Consider the following 27,629-nt stretch of genomic DNA (forward strand, 5'->3'; position numbering starts at 1 on the left):
TGTTACTGTGTCACATTTTGGTAATTCTCCCAATATTTTCAACTTTTTCATTATGATTATACCTGTTTTGGTGATCTGTGATCGATGATCTTTGATGTTACTATTGTAACTGTTTTGGGGGTTCCACGAACTACGCCAATATAAGACAATGAACTTAATAAATGTTGCGTGTGTTCTGACTGTTCCACCAACAACTGATTACCCCATCTCTCTCCCATTCCTTGGGGCTCCCTATTCCCTGAATCACAACAATATTGAAATTAGGTCAATTAATAATCTTACCATGGTCTCAAATGAAAGGAAGACTTGCATGTCTCTCACTCTAAATCAAATGCTAAAAATGATTCAGCTTGGTGAAGAAGGCATGTCAAAGTCCTAGACAGAACAAAAGCTAGGCCTCTTGCACAGTTTGCCAAACTGTGAATGAAAAACAAAAGTTCTTGAAGGAAATTAAAAGCTACTCTAGTGGACGCACAAATAACAAAAAGCAAAACAGCCTTATTGCTGATATGGAGAAAGTTTGAGGGTTCTGAATAAAAGATCAAACCAACCAACCATATTCCCTTAAGCCAAAACCTCATCCAGAGGAAAGCCCTAACTTCATTCTGTTCTAAGAAGGTTAAGAGAGAGGGTATTAATGATATTCTAGTCTGTACTCAAGGATCTGCCTCAGCTGGGGTCGAAATCTGCATCCTGTGATTCTATGAACTCAAATCTGTTCAAGAACTGAATGTTCTTAAAACTGTATTACCATAACAACAACCAAGCAAAATTAACAAAAAATTATGATGATAATCATCATCATCATCGTCAACTATCTATTGTTTGTCTATGCAACAAAGAACAGGCAATTATATGATTAATGTTAAGAAAGCCCTTCGACAAAGTGTTTTAGTCACGAATGAGTGGCCTAAACTCATGTACACACAGTTGGGATCCTATATATTGCATTGCTAAAACCTAAATGTTGCTCCTGTCCTATGCACGTGGCATAGGACCCAGACTATCATCTCTCCCAAGTTGTCTTCTTACACTGACAAGTATAATGCTTCACTATCCTACAGAAATTGCTGAAAGACTGGCTATAAATCTCCTTAAGAGCAGATAAAATACCGTATTTGTGTATTTCTAGCATCTTGAGCATTGCTTGGTACATGGAAAGGGCTCAATAAAAATATATGGAAGGAACTATCAAAATTAGTGTCACAAAATGAGGAGAAGATGGACGTTATGTGGCTCTAGATGTTATGCCTTGGGAAGAACACAGCCCCACTGGGATAGTGTATTGGCTTAACATACCTGACCTGAGCCTAAACATGAAGAAACATCAGATGCAAAATGAGAAACATTCTATTAAGAAAAGGACTGTATTTTTCAAAAATGTCAATTTTATAAATTATTTTAAAAGACTAAGAAAATGCTCAAGATTAAAGAGACTAAAGAGAAATGACAACTAAATATAGCACGTGACCCTAATTTAGATTCCGTAATGAAGGGAAACAAATGCTATAAAGGACATTATTGGGTCAAATGACAAAATTGGAAGTTGGATGTCAGATCAGATCAAAGTATTGTCAATGAAATATTTACTGAGCTGATAAATATACTGTGTTTGCATACAAGAGAACATCTTTATTGTTAATAAATACTCTGAAATAAATATGGATTAGATGATAGGTAAAGGCCCATAATATGTGCATCTTACTCTCAAATGCTTCAGAAAATATTATATAGACAGAGAAAATGCTAAAACACATGGAGGCAAAATATTAATAATTGATGAATCTTGGTAAAGAATACATGACAGTTTTTACACTGTTCCTGGACTTCTCTAAGTTTAAATTGTTTTGTTGTTTTTTTGTATTGTTTTGTTTTGTTTTGTTTTAGACAGGGTTTCACTTTGTCATCCAGGCTGGAGTGCAATGGCACTATCTCATCTCACTGCAACCTCCGCCTCCTGGGCTCCAGTGATCTTCCTGTAGGCCTCCCGAGTAGCTGGGACTACAGGCATGTGCCACCATGCCTGGCTCATTTTTGTATTTTTAGTAAAGACAGGGTTTCACCTTGTTGCCCAGGCTGGTCTCAAACTCCTGGACTCATGCAACCTGCCTGCCTCTGCTTCCCAAACTGCTGGGATTAAAGACATGAGCCATTGCACCTAGCTTAAATTCTTTTTTCAAACACAAATTAAAAAAAAAATACGTCAGCTATATCAGATATTTCAATATGTCAGCTATATCAGATATTTATTAATAACTAGTTAAAGATTTACCCTTTCTACTATCCACATATACTGTTTCACTGGTCATATGGACAGTGTTCTCATGATAAGTATTTTTCCTGCTTAGCAATGAGGTTTTTGAGAAGTTTACTCAAGTATTAGGTAGAAAACAAATGGTTCATGATTTTCTTAACAGAGTTCTCCAGAAATACCAGGTTTGAAACTGGACAGAGGGTGTGGACATTAGCTAGATTCTAGTCTATTGGTCTATCATGTTTTAATGGCAAATTTACAATTATAAAGTTTATGAAGTCTGCTTAACTATTACCTGTTACTGAGTTAGGACTGCATATGCAATGTGCATTTGTTAGTGTAAGAAATTACTGTTCTGTTTGACTCTATTTGAAATAAATATTAAGTTATCTTTTAAAAGCTTATCAAAAACAAAAACAAAAAGCAGAGCACAGGCCCTCTTTAAAGTTTTGCTTTGCTTTTATAAATAAAGAAAAAAATTTATATTGCTGGAGAAATGCTTTGGTAAAGTATTTTTGTGTGTGTCTTCTAATTAAATATTCATTAGTAAGAAGCAAGAAGTCATCAGAGTGGTTAATGTACCAGCAAGTGAGAATGGGGTACTTTGCACTTAGGTTACCTTGTCCTGATTGGAAGGTGAGACCTCTGGATTTCATCAAAGTGAAAGACAAAGAAATCTCTTATTACTTTCTCCATTCCTCTATTCCTTTCTGAGGGAAAGAAGACTAAGAAACAAGGGTGGAAGGAAATAATTATATAAGTGCAAATCTGATCCTAAGTAATGAATGGACATATTACCTAATATACTTAATTAAAACACAGCATAGAAGTAAAATGATTTCTTGTTTGATCAAATAAGATGCTACAGAGAAGGAAAACAGGGATATTTTGATTTATTTCAAGCCTTTATATCTTTTCAGAACTGCAAGAAACAGACAAAATCCTGTGAATAAATTGAGATTTCAGAATAAATTTATGTGTTATCTCTAAGAAAAAAACCAGAGGTGGCAATTAGAAGGGCAGCTCTTGTCAAAGCCTAGTTATTTTCTTCTAAGTTTGGAAGAAAAAAAAATCATCATCTGGCTTTTAAAAGTTCAGCATTTTCTACTTTTTTTCTATTTTCTCCAGCATGACTAATTTGTTACTTTTAATAAACATTATACTTGTTTAGGGAGGTAACTGTGGGTGAATAAAGTTCTACATCTTTAAAGCCTTATTTAATATGTTTACAAAAAGCTGAGCTGAGATTCTGACAGTGTTCAACTTGACAAATGACAGGCAAAGTTCAATGAAAGAGCTCTCAAAACTTTTCAGTAAATATGAGAGTTTCCTAGCTAAAGAAGTGACACTTTCATAGGGAAATAACTTTTCTTTATATCTTACCTAATGAAATCATTAACTGATATTTAGACAGTATATGGGTGAGAACAATAACATCCTATACAAGAACTTTTAAGTAAGGTGGCCCTCTGTGCACTAAAAACACAGAAGAGATAAGTTCAAAGATGTGCAACGTTATATTAAAAAGAATGACTAGCAAACAGGCAAGAAAGCACATTGACAGAAATATCATAACCAAAGGAAGAATATGAGAATCAATAGAATGTTTGCCCTGAAATGAAGCCTGGAGAAAGCAGTTAATCAAGCAAATTTACCAGACAGGGATGATGTTACTTTCAAAGACAAACATGGACATCTGCTCTGTCTTTAGATATATTCCTGAATCCATTAAATAGTAGGAATATATCACACTCCTTGTTCTGATTCCATTCTCACTAGGGAACTGCACAGTTTTATTTTCTGAAGAGCCTTCTGTGGTAGGCATCCTCTAAGATGATCAGCAATGCCCCCTGCCTCCTACAATTACAGCCATACATGATACCTTCTCCTTAAGTGTGGGTTGTACCTAGGGACTTGCTTCTAATGAGGAGAATATGGTAATAATGATGGGATGTCACTTTCAAGATTAGGTTCTAAAAAGACTGTAACTTGCAAGTTGTGGGCACACTCTTCCTCCCCAGATCTATTCACCTGCTTGATCTGATGAAGCAGGCTGCCATGTATTGAGCTGCCCTGTGGAGAGTACCGTGTGGCAAGGAACTGATGGTGGCCTCTGGCCAATGGCCAGCAAGGAACCCAGGCCCTCAGTCTAGCACTCTTGAGGACAGGAGGCATGGCAACAGCCACATTAGTCAGCTTGGAAGTGGAGTGTCCCTCAGTGGAGTCTAGAGATGACTGTAGGCCTGCCAACACCTTCCTGTAGCCTGGGGTACCCAAAGCAGAAGGCCCAGCTAAGCTAGTCCCCAATTCCTCACACACAGAAACTGTGAGGTAGTAAATATTCTTTTAAGCCATGAAGTTTTGAGGTAATTTGTTGTGACACTAATAGTCATTCCATGATAGAAAAGATGTTCTGGTCAATGTCACAGGTAAATATTTTAGTTCTTGTGAGTTTTAGTGTGTTAGTACCTCTGTTTGCTTTCTTCTGAAATACAGAGAAGATTGCTAACATAACTCCAGATCATGTGAACTCACCAAACCAAATGCTACCTTTGATTCTTCCTAGGAGCCTGCCTGCCTTTCAGAGGAACAAGGCTAACTTGCATGTTTCCCAGAACACTTATTGTTCTTAATGTGCAAAAATCAAACCAAACATCCGATTTGCTATTGAAAAGATAAATTATTCTAAATCACAAACTATTTATTTTCACACTTTTAAAAGATTTGTTTTGTCATACACACACACACACACACACACACACACACATACCTCTCCATATATAGAGATAGATAGATATATCATATATCTATCTCTCCATATATGGAGTCTATATAGACAGATAGATATAGATAGATATATCCATATCTACCTATATGTGTACCTATATATATCTTCTTCAGTAGGTGGAAATAATTTGCTTGTATTATCCTAGGGTGCTTTGATTGTACTGGGAATAAAAACAGATTTTCCTTAAAGAGCAATATGATTTCATGATATCTGGTGGCCTTCTCAGAAATAAAAACTATAATTCGAAATAGTTTAATTCTCAGATCAAAAATATCTCAGAATAATAATGATCATATCACGTAACTAGATGGACTGCGACAGAACTTACCCAGGCAATTGTTTAGCTCCCTACTGCTGAAGTTGTTACAGTTTAATGAACTGACAAAAAGCAAAAGAGGAAAACCACATTCTAGATCTGTCCCTTAAAAGCATCTAAAAAGATACCAGATTGAATGAAACAAGGCAACATATTTAGTGTTCCTGAGAACTTTTGATTTAGTGATTGTAATTGGCTGAGATCTATTTCGGTTAAATCTGGTATCTTACCATTTTTAAAACTATTGTTTATCATACTTCATATTTTCTAAGGAAACAGACCTCATCCTTTGCAAATTGCTCATGAAAAGATCAACAAACTGGTCACAAACAATAACAAATGTAAGACACTAAGTGCTTTCTAAAATGGAAAGCAGTAACAACAAAAAAAAGGCAAAATGTCCTATTACAAAAAACTGTAATGCTAATAGATAATTTTGCAATTTACAAATTGTCTCTATCTCTAGAAACAAAGAATTTCAGGAAACATCTGAGCACTATGGACTTATAATTTACATCTTTTGAAAGTTCCGGTTTGTTCTCAGCATATATTAAATTTCACAAGATTGCCAAACTTCTTTAATATAATTTCAAAAAATAAACACAAAAACTCTACAACTAAACATGCAAAGTATATTATAATAAATGTGCATATATTTAGAAAGAAGATAAATGCTGATATATGTATATTTCATGCCCATTGTGAAATTCTGCCCTGGGTCATGGTAACATAGGCCACTATTTCCATTAAAATTAATAGCTTGTGGCTGTGGTTACTGTCAGTATTGCCTTACTTTCCCATCACTAGTGATTGTGACATGAATAAAATTAACTTATGTCACCATGTAGATCATTATATCCTGAATTAAGGTTAGATTTCGAGAAGCATTATGAATTTAAGGAATTCATCTAGCCTTAGCTCTAAACCACTTTATAATAAAAATCTTTATTTTCCCACCAAAGGGACTTTATACCACTCTTTTAGGGCTAATTCATAGTTGCACTTGGACGATAGCAAACTGTTCAACGCAAAATGCTGATTTTATCTTAAAATCCATGGTCATCTACATTGATTTCAACTGGACAGACTTCAATTTCATTTCTTCTCAGGAAAACCTACTTGCATGGCTCTAAGAATATTAACTTCTATGTCTTGGATAATAAACGTTGGCTGTTTCCCCATCAGGTTTTGGTAGCATCGTGGTGCCTGTATAAAGAGTTCAAAGCTGTATAGCCATCTGTAACAGCTCTATTTCTTTACAAGTTCAGTGCTCAGATAAAAATTCTAAACGTTGCAGCCCTAAACAGACACTTGATGACTCTATTACCAAATGCATTTTATATAAGAGATCATGATGTTCCTAAAGCTTAAAATATCGTGTGAGAATAGTATTATTTTGGTATAACCTACACTTTCTTGTGATAATTCGGGACACTATTACATGAGCACGTTTTTCTTTATTTACCAAGACTAAAGAATAATTTTTACTTCCCCTTCATCAAAATAAGAATGCATTATACTGTTCAAATGACTGCAAAAAATATCTATGCATCGGAGGGAAAAGCTTACAATGAGAGTAAATTATTGTTGCTTTTTTGTTTATGACTCTATTCAATGTAAGTTTGATTACTTGAAAGGACTGGTATCCAACATATTGCCATATGGAACAATATCATGAAAAATACATGTCTCTTAATGCAAGAGTTGAATTGACACTTTGTCATAGATAAAATCTGCAGAATCAACAAAGATGCAAAATAACTAAGTCAAAACATGAATTATCTAACATAACACTATGTATTTTTATCATTCACTATTCTAATTTCATGTACATAATCTAACACTGTAAATTTATTGGTCCCAGTTTTATTACACTCACTTTCCTGGACAAAATTCAAATCCATCCTTTCTAACTCCCACGAAAAAAAAAAGCTGCTTTATGTTTTATCCATTTCTAAAAATTATTAGGTCATTCATTTCATACAAGGATAATGTAACATGTTACAAAATGTTTTAACTCATTGCTATTTGAACATACTTTGCTTCGCAATGTTGCCTTCGTTGCTCTTATTACTGTCTTTTCTTTGTGGAAGGATGAAGTGGAGAGTGGCTTGACTCACTTCTCAGAGTAATAAAATCAAGATTATGCAAAGAGATTCTATATTTTCAATATAAGAGATTTTTGTCAGCTTCAATTATGTCCAAAGTTGTGTCTCTCATCTGGACTTCACATTCCAATGCCTGCTTCATATCTCCTGAGGTGCTTACTCTACAACTGTATCTAAATGACACATTGTCACATCACACCCCATATTAGTAAGCCAAACTCATCATCATCTACATTAGCCTGGATCTCTTTCCCAGATTATGAAATTCAAACACAGCCATTTGGCTTTTGCATTTTCTTAGTACTACAATTTGACTTACCCCTTATATTTCTTACTCTATTCCTTATGAATACCAAAAGATGAACACTTATTACCTCTTTTCTGAATGAATTACAATTTTTATTTCTTTATTCTCACCTATATGAATACCTTTTATGTAATGTGTATATTATTTAGAATTTACTATATTGATTTCAGAATTTAAAAAAAAACAGCAGAGGCCATATTTTAACTTTAATAAAGGTTATTTGTGAATCTGTCCAATTCCATACTGAGAAACAATCATATTTATTTATTTCCTGTTTGCAAAAATTTTGCAAAATATGTTAATAATATGGCTTCTCAAAAGATCTAGACTTACATATCTTGACTTAAATAAATCTTCATCAATCAGCCAGTTGGAATGTACTCTGACAGTTGCCTGTACTCTGAAAGCAATTTATATGCATTTCAGAAGTACTGGGTTAAAGTGGATACTTTATTAAATGAGAATTCTAGACCTTTTACATCTCTTAAGGGAAAAAATATCAAAATTTCTAAAGTTTTAGATTTTACCTATTAGATCAATTTTAGGCTTAGATGCATGCTTCCAATATTGTGTGAGATCTTACAACCAACAAAGCTAAAAATGAGTTCTACTAGAAAAATTGAAACTATGACTACCTAAATATTGTATAGAGTATATTGGCTTTTAAATATTTAGACACACATACACGTGATATAGTTATATTTTGATTCATTAAAATTGTTTCTGTTTCATATAATAAAATCTAATGCATAAGTATTTCATACCTTTATATAAATAAAACCTGACCTAAAATTCCTACCACACTGAACAACATCTTGATATCTACAGCTATATTAAAAACAATTAACTAAATATGTATTTTATTAGAAGTATTTGTTTCTGTATATCCCACTAGATTATAAGTGAATTAGAAAGGATATGTCTTTTGTTTTGTTTTTGTTTTTGTTTTTTTTGGCCCTGCACTTCAGTGTATAAGCATTTGTTAAAGTGAATTGGCTGCTACAGATAGATTCAACAAGAGTTACGGACAATAGTTTGCCAAAGTTCATTCCACGAAATATTATTACTTTTAATTCAATAAAAAGGTTTTATGTCAGATACTTTTAGGAAATGCTAGTTCAATAAGTCAAATATGCTTAACTTTTAATGCAGTACTTTAATGCAGGATCTTGGTGTCTTTAAAATACTAAACATGGACTTTGAAAATTCAAGAGGATATGTATTAAAAACAAAGAGCTATTTTAAAATTTTGTCCTCTTAAACTGTTCATAAGATGATTCTCAGAGTAGTATATTGATAGCAGTCTGGAAGCCATACTGGAAGAATGTGTTCATCCATATTTTTTCCATTCTATACTGCAGTGAAGATTTTATAACAGTTGTAGTGTTTCAGGAAGAGAGAAAATGGATGAAAATTATTTGAGTGAAAGACATGAGAAGAGCAATTCTGAGGTTTCATTATAACTTAAATTAATGATTTTGAAACATCCAGAACTTTTTTTATGGGATGTCTTTATATTTTGTATTTATTAGCTAAACCATATGAAAGTATAGACCTTCAGATAGTGGTATACAAAGGGAGATGAGAAAAGCTAAGTAGAGAAGAAATTAAAACTGAAATTAAAACTGAAATTAAGCCCAAAGAAGAAAGAATCTAGTATTTTATATTTATATTTTTCACATTGCTAACTCATTTTATTCAGAAATCATAAATCCTGCCAATACTGAAAAACAAGATTTATTATTTTCAAGTCTCTCATAAATCTAAAGTATCATTAGTCACCTAATATTGCTAAAATTATACACATATTTTTTCATGTTAAAGCACTGCAAGTGTTAAAATATAAAAGTCTGCAGATTTGTAATGCATCATACAACTTCACCCTTTTGTTGACTATGCATTTTTACCATTAGGAAAATCACTGGAAAGGTTTTTGCATTTTTTGTGTTTTATAAAATAACATGCAAAGGAACCACTAGGCTATGAGAATTCACAGCCCTTCTATGTGCATTGTTGGGTTTAAATAAATATCTATGTTCTAATTTTCTCACAAAGAAAAGAATCATAAATAAAAACACTGTTCAAACCAAGGCAACCAAGAACTGCATTTGAGATCCAAGTAGGCAATTACCTACCAAACTAAATATTTACACATTAGTTTAGAAAATCAGTTATTATATGGCTTACCAGAAACAGAAAACAAAAATCTAGTTATACTGAAAAAACTTAAGTATATAAACATTCTAGAAAATTTGCCACATCTTTTTCTGTGTTGATTTATAACCACTCAAGCATTAATTTCATAACATTTTCACTGTGTAGATAAATGTTATCAGTGTTTTTGGAATTAGTCAGTTGAGACTCTTGTGGTGAGTGTGAAATTACGAGATGAGGAAATGTAGAAACTAAGCTAAATACTATTCCCAGCTCTTGATCAAAATGAGATTTGTTCTATTGTTTAACATGACAGCTCATATTCTTCAGTGTATTTACATGTTTTCTGGATGGATGATTGGGTGGTGTTGATGCCCCATCCTGTGCCCTTGATTTGGGCTTGACAAGGTTGTCTTGTTGGGAGCCAGTGAAGAGGTTTCTGTCTAGTTTGAAACCAAACCAGTCAAAGCATTAGGGCTGCTTGCCTTCATTCGTTATATTAGTGGGTGTAAAAAGGAGCAATAAGTCACTGGTTGAATTTGGCCTGTATTTTAAAATCTCATTACAAGACTACAATAAAATATCTATGAATAATGAAACAACATGGAGAAAAAGCTTATTCCAGTCCCATTTGGCTCCACTGCTGGTAACCCTTGGAAAGTAAGTGCAAATATGTTACAAACCTCAAAGGGGTCTCCTCCAGCAAAGATATGAAGAATTACAAGAAATGTATTCCAAAGGATAAACAGTAAACCGGTGACTTTATTCCATTAACATATTTTTCTCTTATCTATTACATTTACTTCACTATTTTCTGTAATTGAGACTTTGACACATTAACCAGGCTAGGTCCTGAACTCTTAGGGAAATACAAGCCTATTAGCTATTATATTATATAATAAATCAACCCTTTAAATTAAGGCATCTTCTGCAATTTCTTTAAATGTTCTTCCTTCAAATCATTTAAGAAGAATAATTAGAATTTACATAATAAAAATATTGGGCATTTTTATCCTTTGCAATATTTATACCACTTAAGTGCCTAACACAATGGTGTTAATCTGAATGGCATAAATGTAAAAGAAGATGTAGGAAGATGGCCCTCAAAATATTATCTCAAAAGTAAGTCTGAATTCAAAGCAGTTAGGAGAAGTCATTGCATTCATTCAAAAGAGCTTTGGGAGCTTTTTCCTTTATTTATGACTGAACTGCTATTTTCAAATTTGTTTATGCTGTATTACAATTGTTTTTTATTCAGAGGTTTTAAAAAATCTCTCTTACTATTATCAGAGAACATAAATAAGCCCGCATCTTATTCAGGCTTCTACATTGCTTTTAAGAATCTGCAACTTTGCATATAAATATGTATTTGGAGTTCCTTTAGAGAACAAATATGGTACTACTGGGCTTATGGTCCCATTGGGGTTGGCTGGCACTCATTACTATCTATTGGGTTTAGAAGAGGAAAGTGCTTTCCATTCTTGCTATCTTACATTTCTCATTAGTGAAATTTCTCTCCAAATCACTATCCTTTAACTATGAATAAGGCCCAGGTTGTGAAATTGTATATAACTTCTCTGGAGAAATTTGGTAAGGACAGTCAAAAGACAATGATACTTTGGAACAAGAGAGGCCTAAAACTATATTAACCAGTATAAACCACTAAGAAAATAAAGACATCAAAATTATTAATATAATATTGTTTTACCATAGAAATCAAATAATTAGTTCTTAATTCTGTTAAGATGACTTCATAAGCCTTATGAACTAAATGTAAATGTAAAACCAGGGTATGAAATCAAAGTTAAACATAGCACACCTGAATATGTATGGAAATAATTTATGGTCTAAAATCTCCCCATCCAGCACTCTTTCTCCCAGGGAGAAATAAATAAAGAATGAAAGTCAGATCCAATAATTTGTAGCCATCATTCATCGTTTTATAGGTGTAATTAGTAAGCTTAAGTGGAACTATGTTTGGAGATTTACTATCTCTGGAGTGTGATTATATATGAATTAGAAGAGTCTGCAGTTACTCCACACTATATGAAAATACAAATCATATTAGGAGAAATTTGCCAAATATAATAGAAAAATCAAGACACTCTAATGCTTCCATCTTAAATTTGAGCCAACAATAACTAGTTTATTTTTTATTCTGAAAGAGGTAAATAATTATATATAATATGTAGCTGCAAATAAAACTCCTTGTGCTATATTGTTTTAATTGATGTAATTATTGAAATTCACACCGTGTCATGAATTTTTTAAATGCTCTGGAAAATCTGGTGAATATTTATTTCATTTTCCAGCTCAATCATGCCTCAAAGAATAGCTATGTATCACATACAGAAAAAAAAAATCATTGACTGAGGAGAATGCAAGGTATGTTTAATTTTTACCAAAAATAAACACAATTTCAACTACTATTACATTAAATTTGTGCGTAATTGTAAAAATAGCAAAATCTTTTCAACACTCGGCCTCTACCAGTTACTGTTCTAACTTCTTTATGTGTATTAATTCATTTAATCTTCGTAATAATTCCACAAATAAAATGTTATTATCATATTTGTTTTACAGATTAGGAACCCAAAACATCAAACAGTGTAATTTACACACTTGGTATTATACTTAGTATTATACAGTTAACAGCAGCATGGGAATTTGAACCCAGGAATTCCAGGTCTAGAATCTATCTATCTACACACACACACGCGTGCGCGCACACACACACACACACACACAAACCATGAATACATATGCGTGTGCGTGCATGTGTTTGTGTGTCTATACTCAGTGAACAAAGTAGATGTCTTTGCCATTTTAACAGAATAAAAATATCAGTGTTAGAACAGGACTTAGCAGTTAAAGTGAGTTACCAAGGTCACAACATTAATGAATGATAGTATTGACACTAGACTATTACTCTCAGTTCAGCACTGCTCTCTTAGCACTAAACTGTATTAATGTTAATTTTACTCATTTTAAAACCAGTTATTTAAATACATTATCGATATTAGTAAAATAAAATCTGTATTGGCATTTATTGTGTAACTGATTTATTAATTATCCCTGTAAACTAGTGAATTTATTTTAGAGAAAACTAAACTTTATTTTAGAGAAAACGTCTTGAGAAAAATGCAAGCTAATGAAAATGCCTTTTTACTAAAGATGAATCCTACAGGAAACTTAAAGTCAATTTAATTGATTTTATCACATTACTAAACTTTACATAGAAAGACTATATATTTGCATTTTGAATCTTAATCCTCATAAATTTATGCCACCCTCATTATCTACTTTAACATTTAGTCACTCACAGCCACTTCATAAATTCTCATGACATAAAAAGATTGCTGTCACGTAGGAAGCAAGGCGTATGGAGACAAAGGAACTCAAAGATTCTGGATTTACAGTTTGAGTCCAAGTGACTTACATCTATGTGCCTCAGTTTCCTCAAATATAAAATGGGTTTACTGTGAAGATCAATAAAAATAATGCCTGTAAAAAAGTTGTGTAAACCTTAAATTGCTTTGGAAGTATTAGATGATGTTCTTTTTTGGTAATATCCTGAAACACTGCTGTGTCAAAAACAATCCCATTAAGAGATCACCAATATCCTTTCCCTTATGTCTTTTTAACTTCCAGGCTCTCTCCTTCCATTCCTCCTCAGTTCCCTTGAATGTATACTATTTGGCACTTGATGAGATTTTGGATTTCATCCCTTCCAAGGCACGGCTCTTGGTTTTCATTATGATCTCTTAGTTTGTGAGAGGAGAAACTCCTGCTGCAATTCTTTAGCAGATAGATTTAGAATAAAGTTAGAACTGTGTAGTTTCTGCCAGGAAACACTGTCAGTCAATCTAGCAGTTGTTAATAATAACAAATAGATTTTTACAGACTAATTTCTTTTAACCAGCTAAAATATTTTCAACCAATGAACCATTTCCCAAACCATTAAACATTCTGATTTTTCTCATATGGATGAGAAAAATACCCATACCCTCTAATTGCCCAGTATTTCAGCCATAAAAATAACATTGTCATTAAAAAAAATGAGCTGGTCTTTATAAATCTTATTTTTAAAACTAAATCGCTGTATGTATTTGCCATATGATTTGCCATCTTTGAGAAAGTGAAATTGAACTTTCTTTATTTTAAAGTGTTGCTGTTGTTAAAATGATACTGAATGCAAAATAATATGTTTGTTTTTCAGCTGTTGTAAGACTAAAGATATTTTTTGAATACTTCAATTATAAAAACATTTAAAACATACAAACTTGTGCAATTTTTATTTTAATGAAGATGAGAAGTTCATTAAAGAAGATAAATATTTCATTAGATCTTAAATAAAACAAAGAGATTTTTTGGCTTCTCTCAGCACAAAATTCCTTTGAAAGATTAATTAATACATGCAAATTATGCAAATTAGACCCATGCAAATATTTTATGAAGACAATTAAGGGAACCATTAATTACTGCTTTTTTTGCTTCAGTGAGATTCATTCATTTAATTTTAATTTCACTTTAACTGTTTTGATGTATAATCTTGCAGCTAAGAACTTTATCTTTCTTGGCGGGTCACTTAAACTTATAAATTTCATCAAGTGAGCACACAGAAATCTGTAAAGATATTCTCAAGACTATGTTTAGTATCAAGAGAAATTTCTGACACAATGCACTCCCAGAAACAGGGAAACTGGAAGGGAATGTGAGCTCATTCTTGGACAAGGTTCAACTACTGGAAAAGCAATTAATTTGCTTTGGCTGTGCTAATATAGGGGAATTAGAAAGTGTGACACAAGACAAATAGAAATAATTAGTTCTCCAAAATGATGTTCTCATTAATATGGTTCGAACAGTAGAAATAAAAAAACATTATTGTGGCATGTCTGCATTCTGTCCCTAACCATGGGAGGTAGAATAATGCACTATAAGCATTTTTATATTTATAGTTTAAATGATTATGTTTTTTTCTAAAGAAGAATTTATATCAAAGAGTTTATATGCTTAGAATGTCTAAATATATACATGCTATCAAATTAATAACACACTTTCCATAACCATGCATTTGTATACCAATTTTTTATTTTGCTCATACAAATCTGTATTGTAATGAACAGACTTAAAATGGGGGTTCTTTTTCTGTTACTTAAATATTTTCAGATCACTTTTATGACTCTTGAAGTATAACATTTCTCAGAAAAAAAATTAATTTTATTTATGCTCTATCTTAAAGAAGCCACTGTGTTTCTTAAAGTTTCTCTAAGATGGCTAGGATATCCTTACCATGGGGGATGAATACAAAAAGAGGAAGCAGGCTTTGTGAATATGAACTATTAGAGTTAGTTGTTATCTATATTACTAAATGATAACCTTCTTCAGCTTTTGTAGTCATTATATACATTTTTTGTTGTGATGATGTTTGATGAACAAGTTAATTGGATAACTTGCTCCAACTGAACCATCATTTTTTTCACTTGATAATAAAGGTTAAAAAAACTCAAAGCAAAACCTTATAAATATATTATTTTTCATAAATCTGAAGATAATACTATACTGTATAAAAATTCTTAAAAATTAACGTATTGACTATAATGAAAAAGCAACTTCCTAGTTATTTGGAATTCATAGTAGTAAAAAGTATCATCGGTACAAATATATATATGAAATTTAAATGCAGCTGATTTTTCTACCTCTTGTCTGATACTCCCCTCAGCCCTGCAGCTAATTGTTGTTAGTATAGTACCATAAAAAGATGTAAGTGGACATATACTGTCATTGATATTTGTTGAGCTTTTTAATATTCTTTAAAAACAGATGTTAAAATTAAATTTTCTTTCTTACAAAGGTAATCTTATTTCATTCTTCCTTAAATTTCTAAATTCCCCAAGTTTATTTTGCATGTTTATACTGACTGCAGAGATGTGTCACAACTTTTAAATTAGGATCACTTGTGAATTTCACCGATGCACTGTTTAACCACTCTTCCATGCTACTAATTATGATGTTAAATCAAAATGGATCTAGCATTGATCTTTAGGGTCCCCTGCTAATATCTTTCCCAGTTTCCATATATCACTATTTTTGACTATTGGTCTTCCAGATACTATTTAAGCCCAACCACAAACATGTTTATGAGCAAGCCAACTTAATTTATTTTTTTCAACTTTATTTATGCTAACAAGACATTTATATTTTCTGTTAATAACTCTCTGTTTCAATATTTAATGGCAATTTAGTTGCACGATGTCTACTTCCCCTCTCTAAACTTCCACTTTCAATCCATCATTCTTGATATTCCCAGATTAAAGTAATTTATCTCCCGAACTCTCATAGTGCCAACCCCCTATTACATTATTTTTACTAGAAAAACATGATGCCAGGCAGGGTGCGGCGGCTCACGCCTGTAATCATATCACTTTGGGAGGCCGAGGCAAGTGGATCGCTTGAGCTCAGGAATTCGAGATCAGCCTGAGCAACATGGCAAAACCCTGTGTCTACAAAAAATATGAAAATTAGCTGGGCGTTCTCACACACAACGTCTGTGGTCCCAAATACTCAGGATGCTGAGGTGGGAGGATTGCTGGAGACTGGAAAGTTGAGGATGCAGTGAGCTGTGATTACACCACTGCACTCCAGCCTGGGTGACAGAGCAGCACCCTGTCTCAAAAAAAAAAAAAAAAAAAAGACAACAGATATATTACAAACTAAGCTCAATCATTATGCCTAAATTTTCTCTGTCTAATTGAAATAACATCACAAAACTTCATGAAATGTCCCAACACAGACATATAATAACAATGGTTTCTTTTTCGTAAGGACCAGTTTAGAAAACTAGCTCTACGAAAACAATGTATTGAAATATTTTTACATAGTAAATAATTATAATGAGTTACATTCTATTACTATTTTGAGCAGCTTCATACTTACACAATGCCTACTATGTCTATATCACGTATAGTTTAATTTATGTAAGAAGTAATTTCCCACAAAAACCCACAAGAGGCCTTTAGCATTTGGAGTTCAAGCATATCCAGTTACATTAAAACACAGTATTACTTTTTTAAATATATTTTTAAAAGAATAAAATATATTCTCACTCATAGGTGGGAATTGAACAATGAGAACACATGGACACAGGAAGGGGAACATCACACTCTGGGGACTGTTGTGGGGTGGGGAGAGGGGGGAGGGATAGCATTAGGAGATACACCTAATGCTAAATGACGAGTTAATGGGTGCAGCACACCAGCATGGCACATGTATACATATGTAACTAACCTGCACATTGTGCACATGTACCCTAAAATTTAAAGTATAATAATAATAAAATAAAATAAATAAAAAAAGAATAAAATACTTATGCTGAAATTTAAAAAAATTCTAAAATTTTAAAAAATGTTAACATTTATGGGTATCGCTAAAACTTTCTGTTTAATATTAATAACTGATTGTCTAGTTAAATGAGTAGTTAACAATGACCTATAATAACTATAGAACAATAGTCCGTTTATTGCTTACTGCCTACAATCAATACCACCTTTTGTTCAATTTAATCAGTGACATCTTAAATTGATTAGCTTTATAGAAATGCTGCCAAACACCAGAAACCAGTGCCAAGGGACTAGAGGGAAATTTATTGTTTTGTTTTGTTCATAGTAACATAATTCTAATATTTATATTTTAAGATCGAGAAAAATGGTTTAAGGTAATACCCATGGTGATTACTTATTTCTAAATGACTAATCAATAGTCAATATGCAGTGCAGGCAGCCCCGAAAACAGTTTTAGTCCTGATTTGTTTGTTTGTTGTGTTTCTAAGAAACCTCTCCTTCTCCCCCACATCCCCCTTTTCAATCTAAATAAAGACACTTTTAAATACGGAAAACGTGGTTAGGTAACATTAAAAAGTTCTTGGACATTTCCACAAACACTTTACTATGGGAATAATTCAACATTGTATTATAAACACAAGTCGATTTCCCAAAAAGGGAAAAGTAAATTACATATTAAAAGTAATAATAGCTTCAGTGTTTACCAATTGCCAAGACCTGTAGTAAATATGTTGTAATAATAAAATTTAATACTAACATCTAAAACTTAACTGTATGCAAACTATTGCCCAGCATGTGCTAAGTGCTTTACATGGATTATTTTATTTAATCTTCACAATTACCTTTTGAGGTTAAGCTATTGCTAAAGGGGTGGGGGAATCAATGGGGCAGAGATTTCAGTCTAGACGTGATTTCTAGCATTTCTTAACTATTAGCTTCCATAGAAGTGCCTAAGGAATCCCCATTCCCACACTGATCTTAAAAGTCATATTAGAAATTGAAATGTGCATTAACAATTATATGACAATCAAACTTGAACAATACTTTCATAAAGATCTTAAAAGTGGTAAGTATAAGTAAGATACAATTTAGTGCTGTTAAAGTATGAAAGTCTTGGGATACCATTTAGCAACTTCTATTCAAATGCATACGTCAAAAGAAACAAAGGGGCTCACCAAATGTCATATATTAAATCAAAATTGGATCTGTCGCTGACATTGTAAATTTATCATAAATTCATTACATGTTAAGTTGTAGATTTTTTTCTCTAAATATGATTACTGTCTTAATTTTTTCACTGTCACTTTATTTTCTTTGCTTAGAGTGGGGTTTCCCCCAGTGTGTCTGGAAGTGTCTATAAACATAATATAGGCACAATGGCTGATGAAAAAGTAAAAAGCAGGAAAGGAAACATTTTTTCAATTGTATATCATTTGTTGGCAGTACACTGTTTTGGACTTTTTGGTCATTAAGAGGCAACAAGCTAACTATCTAAAATGAGTGATGTGGTTGGGAGTGGTTATCTTATAAAAGGGACATGTAAGCCTGGGTAAAAAGTTTTGGTGGAAGCAACAAGGACTTTGAAGTCATAAATCTCGATTCAATGCCAGAAACCCAGAAACCCCATTAACTAGTAGTGTGACTGTGAGAAAGTTGATCAGTCATTCTGATCTTAGGTGATCTTGCCTTTAAATTAGAATACACAGGAAAGGCTCAATACATTTCAGTTCCCAATCCACCTAACTATTTTAATGAGTAAATACTTCCACTTACTATTAATATACCTGTCTAAATGAAAGAAAATGTATTACTAGGAAATTCATTGAGTGACAGCATATTTGATTTAAAAAAAAAAAAAGCTTGCTCAAAGATGTAAATTCCCATCATAAGAATGACATGAAATATGATTCTTTGGAGCTGTAAGTTAACAAAACAAATAACAACAACAATAATAATATATTGTAAAAGAGTAAGAAGGGAATAATTTAACAATCCTAATCTAAAAGCAACCAGGAAGAACAAGATGTGGAAAGCAACTGGACTTACAGTCCTAGCTCCAATAAACTCTTAGTGTGACTTTTAACAAGTCATCCAACCTCACTAAGCCCCCTCTTTTGCACAATAAGGAGATTTAATTTATCTTAAAGTCCTTTCCCAATGTTAAAGCAGTTACATAAAAGTGTGCTTGGCATATCATCAATGTTGAATAAATATTTGTTGAAAAACTGAATAATTTTAAAATTCAGCACGTATCTTCAAATATTTAGCAAACAGAAAGAAGATATTTTTACATTAGAAAAAAGATTTTTAATGTGAAGGCAAGTCTTTTATGTCTTTTTATTGGAAGAATATTTGGTTTTCTATGATCTAAGATCAGTCAAAAAAGAATAAAAAGCCAAACAGTTTTGATTATGGTCATTGGATGTAAATAAAAGAGTTGTACTTTCAAGTGAAGTCAAGATTTTGCAAGCACAACTTGCAGATATTCTAAGATGTCAGAGGAACTATGGTCTGTATCGCCATTGGTTTTAACAATTATTTTTCTTGGTTTAAAATAACTTGTTTTTACTTAAAAAGTGAAAGCAAAAAACTACTAGTTTGAAAATGAACTTTTTGTTATTGTGGTAAGTGAAGTATCAATTTAAAATGGAAAATTGGATCTAAGTATTTACAGAATCCAAATCTTAGGTCAAATGTGAAAAGAAGAAAATAAAGTTAAAAATGCAAACGAAGAATAAACACATCCTGTTAATTCAGCTATTGCATATAAACATTAATTCTGGGTTTCCTTCTTTCTGTTTTTTTTCTGTTTTTTTTTTTTTTTTTGAGACAGAGTCTCGCACTGTTGCCCGGGCTGGAGTGCAGTGGTGCAACTTCGGCTCACTGCAACCTCCGCCTCAAAGGTTCAAGTGATTCTCCTGCCTCAGCCTGATTCTCCTGCCTCAGCCTCCCGAGTAGCTGGCATTACAGATACTTGCCACCATGCCCGGCTAATTTCTTACATTTTTAGTGGAGATGGGGTTTCACTATGTTGGCCAGGCTGGTCTCAAACTCCTGACCTTGGGATCCGCCCTACTCAGCCTCCCAAAGTGCTGGGATTACAGGTGTAAGCCACCGCGCCCGGTCTAATTCTGGGTTTCTTAGGTCATCCATTTTTCCCTCTCATCAGTCTCTTCAACCAAAGTCTGAGAAATGTCAGAACATTAAGGATCTTCATATCCACAAGATCTAACATAGGTCCTAATTCCTCGATGGCTGATTCATTCGTTCAGGGAATAGCAGGCACCACTATGTGCCAGACACTCTCTCAGACAATAGGAGCATGGCAGTGAACAAAACATGCATGGTTTATGCTCTGCCCCAGCTACCACAGAGATAAGAAGAAGGCATTGAACAAGGAACTGCATGTACAGCATGTTCCTGTGGAGAAATGGAAGGTGTAGTAAGAACCTCTAAGAGGCAGAACTAGTCCCAGGGGGCAGGGAGTTGCCACAGCGGGAGAGTGAGGGGTCTGGGAAGTGTTCCTTGAGGTAATATTTCCAAGCTGGGACTTAAGGGGTGGTTAAGTAAAGGCAAGGAAGAAGAAAAAATGTCTCCAGTAGGTGGGGAAAGAAGTGAAACAACAACAAAAACTTCCAGTATGATGGGAGCACAGAGATTGGAGGGAAAGAGTCGTGACCGGGCATAGAGGATGAGGGAGTGAGGGAGGGAAATGTCACGCTCCACTCTGCCCTCATTACATATTAACGACAATATTGGACTAGATGGATTAGGGTGCCATAGGGAAGGAACACTGGAGAAGAAAGGCAGGCTTGGGGAGAGGGGAGAGGATACATACCGTTTTGTGCACTGAACTTTTGGGTCTCTGTGAGTCGACCAAATAAAAAGTTGGATATTATTATCTGGAGCTCTTAAGAGATGTCTGAGTGGATTGGAAAAATGTCTATAAATTTTCTAAATATGTAAGTTAAAGAAACTACGGGGCCAGGCGCGGTGGCTCACGCTTGTACTCCCAGCACTTTGGGAGGCCAAGCTGGGCTGATCACAAGGTCAGGAGTTCGAGACCAGCCTGGTCAACATAGTGAAGCACCGTCTCTACTAAAAACACCACCGGGCATGGTGGTGCATGCCCGTAGTCCCAGCTATTCAGGAGGCTGAGGCAGGAGAATCGCTTGAACCCAGGAGGTGGAGGTTATGGTGAAGCGAGATGGTGCCACTGCACTCCAGCCTGGGCAACAGAGTGAGACTCTGTCTCAAAAAAAAAAAAAAAAAGAAAGAAAAGAAAAGAAAAAGAAAAAAGAAAGAAACTATGAAAGTAGATGCTGTTGCCTAAGGAGAAAGAATAAAATAAGATGACGACTTAGCTGAAGAAAGCCATCATGTTATAGATTTGGCTACATAAAATGTACGCGTATGTGCATATATATGTGTAGGGGCCAGAGGGGTTTTGAGGGATATTTACTGACAGGCCCAAAACACTGCTCGATGATTGTTTTTATGAACTCTGTCTACTTTATATATTCAAAAGATCTTAGAGAAATTCTTGAGTAGGGTAAATTTTTCAAAGTCCAACACAAATCATGCCATATAAATCTGTGTGACATAAGGCATAAGAGAGTTAATGGCCATATATTTCAGTTCCTGGAAGAAGTTTTTTAAAAATTTTTGAATGTCTGTTCTGTACTTATAGCATTTTTACAATTCATGAATTCCTAGTTATTTGAAAATCAGCAATGAAGAATCTACCCTGCGTACTATGAGCTGATTTACTTCATTAAGAAAATGCAAGTAAATTATTTAGGGCTTCTTTCTTCAGAAATACTTTCTAAACTACTTTCTTGATTCCTCTTGTCCACCTCTGTGGTTTTATAGAAATGGTGATACAAAATGCCAATGAGGCAATATTTAGTCTACCCAGAGGTGCATATTTAGGGGTAATTACTTAGCACTCAAGCAGTAAGTATTTAAGTGCCCAACTTCTAGGTGACTAACTCTTGGGCCAAGTGTGGCATTTATTTATTGCCAGAAATGTTAAAAATACATGAAAAAATTAAAAAACCTGTGGGCTTATTTTGTCTTTCCCAATAAATTGAGTTTACTTTGGAATAGAAAATAATTTCAGTTATGGTTGGATTGGGAGCAAGAAATAATACAAAGAACGTCATAACACCTGGGCTTGGGGACAGTTGGAGAGAGAAAGTGATGAGTGTGAGAGGCTGTGTGTGTGTCATTCTTGAATTGTGAAGCAGCAGGTGCTCATGGCTCCCAAAATGCATGACATAGACCGTTTCACAAATTAGTAATGAGTTCTGGTTCTTCCTTTTTTGCCTTTCCCTTTCTTGTCCTTAGACAACATTTAACTAAATACAGTATTCTTTCTTTGATTGCTTTTGTTCACAGTTAATTGTATTCTGTTTGTTAGCTTCCAAATGTATGAATTTTGTCTGAGGTTAGAAAAAAATTTCAAAGGGCTAATAAAGCTTATTGAATAGGGTGTTAGAATAGCAAATATGATCTCTTTGCTCTGTTATGTTAAGAGTCTTGAAATAGTTTGACTGCTGGTAAAATATCTTTTAGCAACTAACAGCTAGAAACAGATTCATTGACAGTGTTTTTTCTTATTACAATTTGGGAAAAGTCGTATTATCTGATAAATATAATGAATAGTTAGTATGTTTTATTAAAAAACAACTGTACATTTTGACCAGTACAACAATGGACAGGCTGAATGAATGAATAAAGTGAGTGAGGACTTTCTATTACAATTAAAGGCAAAAATAATTCCATAAAATGTGTATATGGTTTTAAATTACTATGTATAATTGTTGTACAAATGTTTTGTTTCCATAACCATTAAGTTGTTGGTGCATAGGTTTACTGTATTCCTCCACTGGTAAGATTCTGGATACTAAAAGGAAGGCAATTTGTGATTAAAACTTTTCTTCAGAATAAGTCAGTCACAACAATGGAAACTGAAAGTTGTCAACATTTCAGCCTCATACAGCAAGACTTTACCTATATTAAAATGTATGTTTGAACATATGTAAATTTGACAAATTCAAACAAAAATAACCATAGCCTTATTAACAACCAACATGTTGTTATGGGTGGCATACATATTATATCATCAACCATACAAAAATGTTTAATCACTTCTTAATATTAACAACGAATCTCTCATTTATATGCAGGACGATATTGTTTCAATTTTTTCTAGATTGAGTTCTGACCACCTTGAGGATTCTGTGTATATCAGATGATTTATATGTCACACTTATCTATGGGCTCATGTGCTTTCTGAGACCACTTTGACATTATCTAATGTGTGAATAGCCCCTGCGTGTACACATTGGTGCTGATATTTGCATTTGTCTTGTTGGTGCTATTGTCCCTGATAAAGAGGACTGGTTTTTTCATTAACAGTAATTTTGAACATGTGTATGTAAGTTTTATAAGATGCAAGAGGATTCTTTTAATTGTCATAACCATATACATACAGACACATACACAATATAATTGTGCTGAAATCCATAGTACTCTAAAAATTCAGATCTTTTTCTATATCTACAATAGCATTAATCTTGTATATCCAAGATGTCTCATAATAACATATGATTCAAACCTTAGGATTTACAAATTAATTGGAATGGCCTCAGGTAAAATAAATATAGGCCAAAAAAAATCCATTCTTTCCTCAAAAATGTTTCTTCAAGTTTGTGATTGTTACTTCTTGCACATATGATAGTTTACAAAAGTATATTTCCTTTACACTAAGCCAAGAATGACATATTTGGAGCTGATTAAGTAACACAATTAACGTCATATAATATCCTAAAAATGATTGAGTTTAAAATGCAGAATAAAAGCAATTGGGAGGATTATGGCAGTTAATCATTTTAGGCATCCCTTTGAAGAATCACCTTCATTTTAAATAGAAAACAAATGCTCCTGTTACTGTTTAGTATTCATGTTGTTAGGTTGAATTTGTCGTCTGGAATAGATGTTTGCCTATAAATGCTACCTTCTGGTTTTATTCTTTTCTAATAGTACGATCATGACAATATACATATTTAGCTCTTCTGAGCATTTAATACAACTCCCTTTGGTATGCTATATATGATTTTACTCAGCAGATTTGTGTTATTAAAGTGTATATAATGGCATACAGAACATTTGGAATCCACATAGGAACTAAACAGTCTTATTTATTGTTAGCATTCAACTAGTCTATTTTGCAGGTACCTTGCAGTAACTGTCATAAAAATGAGTAGTTAGACATTTTTAAATTGTAAGAACTACCTATTTGATTAACCACATATTTTATTTATGTAGCACAGAACTTATAAACCCTTCCTGCATTAGACTGGGCTTCACACATTCAATAAAGCACATTTACTGTGTCCAAGATTAAATCATACATTGTTTAAAATTAATTATTCCTTTTAATTGCATTGTATAAACAGAGATGACCTGTTAATTTAAAGAAAATCTATCAGCACAAAATGAATTCACTCATATAAACAAGCAAGATGAACTTGACCTTGTTTGAACTTGTTTTGATGTGGCCCAGATGGTAGGCTACATGCTTGAATAGCAGGCTAAAGCTGAGGAAAAACTCATATAGCAAGATCTAGATTTATAGCCTTCTGCAAATTCCTACCTTGTATTGTCCTTTCAGCATCTGTTCTGCCGCCACTGCGGTCAGCCTCTATCTCTGGGGTCAGAGAGTCTAAAAGCACAGAAAGGTAAGAGTGACACATATTTCATTTGATTCCTATTGTCCTTTAAAAAAAAAGAGCAACCTGTTACTTTGGTGCTGAATTAAAATTACATAAATCTTTGTCATCTTTTAAAGGTTGAACAAAAACTGTAACCATAAGAATTTTCGGAAGATTTGAACAGTAAGCAACACAACATTGTTCATAAAAGAGGATGGGGGTTCGGAAATTCTCAAATTAATATTTTATTGTGCTTCAGTAGAAAAAAATCTGGTTAAGCAGAGAAGCAATGACAAGTCCCAGATGCTGGAGTTCAGTAAAAAACAGTGGAAGCACCTATAAAATAAGGCATTTTCCCCAACACGTTCTTCCCACCCTGCTTTCAGCTTCAAGTATAGCTGAATGAATCACAAGATATAGAAACATACAAAACTACAAACACATGCCTAAACTGTCCTTTAAGCATTAAAAATGACAGTTATTCATGCAATAATATACACCCTCTTACCATTTAAGACTCTGAGACTATCTGTTGAAGCTGCCTGTTTTAGCGTCTGTTCTGCTTGTTCACGCCGTTTCGTCTCAAACTCAAGTGCTTCCTGCAATTTTCTCTTTGCCTTCTTCTCCTTCTTTAGCCTCTTTTGAACTATGGCTAAAAAAGAGTGTGTGCATATTATTATTATTTTTTTAAATTTTCATAATGCTGCTAATTTCCAAATGGTCTATATTTTTTATATTATTCATTTTGTTTTCCTGCTGAACTGAGTCTACCTATAAAAAGAAAGTTCCAAAAATCTCCACCTTTATCTAAAATAATTCCCAGTAAAATAATAAGAAAGCCAATTTTTATTTTAGCCTAGAACTATTACATTACAAGAATGGCTTTAATTGCCATATGTAAAGATAAATTTAATAGGAAACTAATTTTAGTATATGTTTGTATTCACTGATAAAGGAAGCTTGATTAAATGAATTTTGTGGCTTAGTTCTCTGTCCTTGAATCACAATAGTGCAGAGTCATTTGGATAGTGCAAACACTTATAAGCATGCCTCCTTCCTATTTCCTCATAGAGCATCAATTTTGAGCAGCAAATGGAGCATCTCCCCTAAAAACGCTTTGGAAAGCAATGTTAGACCAACTCAGTTTTTAATAATTTCTTTCTTAAAATTTTAGGAAATGTAATAAATATTTTTTGTACACTAGAAAAAATACTTTTAATTATTGTTAATGTATAGAACAGAAATGTTTTTGTTTGGATGAAGTTACGATGATTTCCTGAGAATATTTTTCTCACAGCAAATTTACAGTACTATGATATATTTTAAGAAAATTATTCTACTTTCACTCTGCAGAAATCTGAGGCAGTATGAACCCCCATTGCTAATAATAATATGCTGCTGGTAACAATAATGAGCCTTTTATATTTAAAAAAATAGATAATACAAAAAGTTGATTATGAAACATTTTTCTCCAACTGGACAATTTAAATATTTGTATATGATACATACTCGATAAATAATAACTACTGTTCTTTACAAAATGTATATCAACTATGTTTTCTGGAGGATAATTGTTTTAACTTTTACTACATATATATGTATACATATGGTAACTACTCAGCATATGGGAATATGCATTTTTCTTTAAAATTATCTTTGTTGATGGTTGATAAACATTGTAGATATCAATGTGACAGACTCAGTATGAGAAAATGCTTCTCTTAGTCATGAAGACTAATCATTTCATATTTACTGTTTGATTTCTTACTACAGATTAAAGAACAGCAACATTTTTAAAGCAGAATATGTAATCAAATTATAAAATAATAACGACTCAAGTAAGTATTTTAGTTTTAATTTCTAATTTCCACATAATCCTGTTTTTATTTTATATATATATATATATATATATATATATATTTTTTTTTTTTTTTTTTTTTTTTTTTTTTGAGACGGAGTCTCGCTCTGTTGCCCAGCCCAGGCTGAAGTGCAGTGGCGCGATCTTGGCTCACTGAAAGCTCTGCCTCCCAGGTTCACGCCATTCTCCTGCCTCAGCCTCCCGAGTAGCTGGGACTACAGGCACCTGCCACCACGCCTGGCTAATTTTTTGTATTTTTTAGTAGAGACGCGGTTTCACCTTGTTAGCCAGGATGGTCTGGATCTCCTGACCTCATGATCCACCCGTCTCGCCCTCCCAAAGTGCTGGGATTACAGGTGTGAGCCACCATGCCCGGCCTATTATTAATATTTTTAAGATGGAAGCTAATTTACATGTCAGGTGTATTGTTGCTGTACCATATATTTTTAAAAACCTGTTTGTATCAGAATGTACACTGGCTATGGTGTTATACAAAAAGAAATCGAAACTGATTTTAAACGTTAATTTCCCTTATTTAATGGTGTGCAAATCATGTGCTTACCTTAACAAAATTACCTGCCTACTGTTTCCCTTTCCAAAAACGATTATTTATGAGTCTCTTTGAAAAGAAACAGTAATTTCTGAAATATTTATTTGGATTGTACACTCTTGTGGCTCTAAAGGCTTAATACCCTGCACTTTGCCATTGACCGCTCACAGTTTCCTCCTACATGATTGAACCAAATGGGATCGCCATGTTCTCTCTCTTCAGGGTGATACACTGCT

The 27,629-nt window shown here is 33.4% G+C and overlaps 1 protein-coding gene across 2 annotated transcripts in view; it reads right to left on the bottom strand.

The window, feature by feature from the left end:
- The window catches only part of DACH1 (dachshund family transcription factor 1), a 429,256-nt gene that overhangs the window by 12,308 nt on the left and 389,319 nt on the right, over positions 1 to 27,629 (bottom strand). For both annotated transcript variants that reach the window (XM_522679.8, XM_016925363.4), the window contains 2 exons: positions 25,494 to 25,637; positions 24,928 to 24,996 (listed from right to left, as the gene is read on the bottom strand). In XM_522679.8, coding sequence (XP_522679.5) covers positions 24,928 to 24,996; positions 25,494 to 25,637 — 213 coding nt within the window. The remainder of the gene's footprint in view (positions 1 to 24,927; positions 24,997 to 25,493; positions 25,638 to 27,629) is intronic.

Source organism: Pan troglodytes, chromosome 14 (assembly GCF_028858775.2).
Source record: "Pan troglodytes isolate AG18354 chromosome 14, NHGRI_mPanTro3-v2.0_pri, whole genome shotgun sequence".
NCBI classification, from domain to species: Eukaryota; Metazoa; Chordata; class Mammalia; order Primates; family Hominidae; genus Pan; species Pan troglodytes.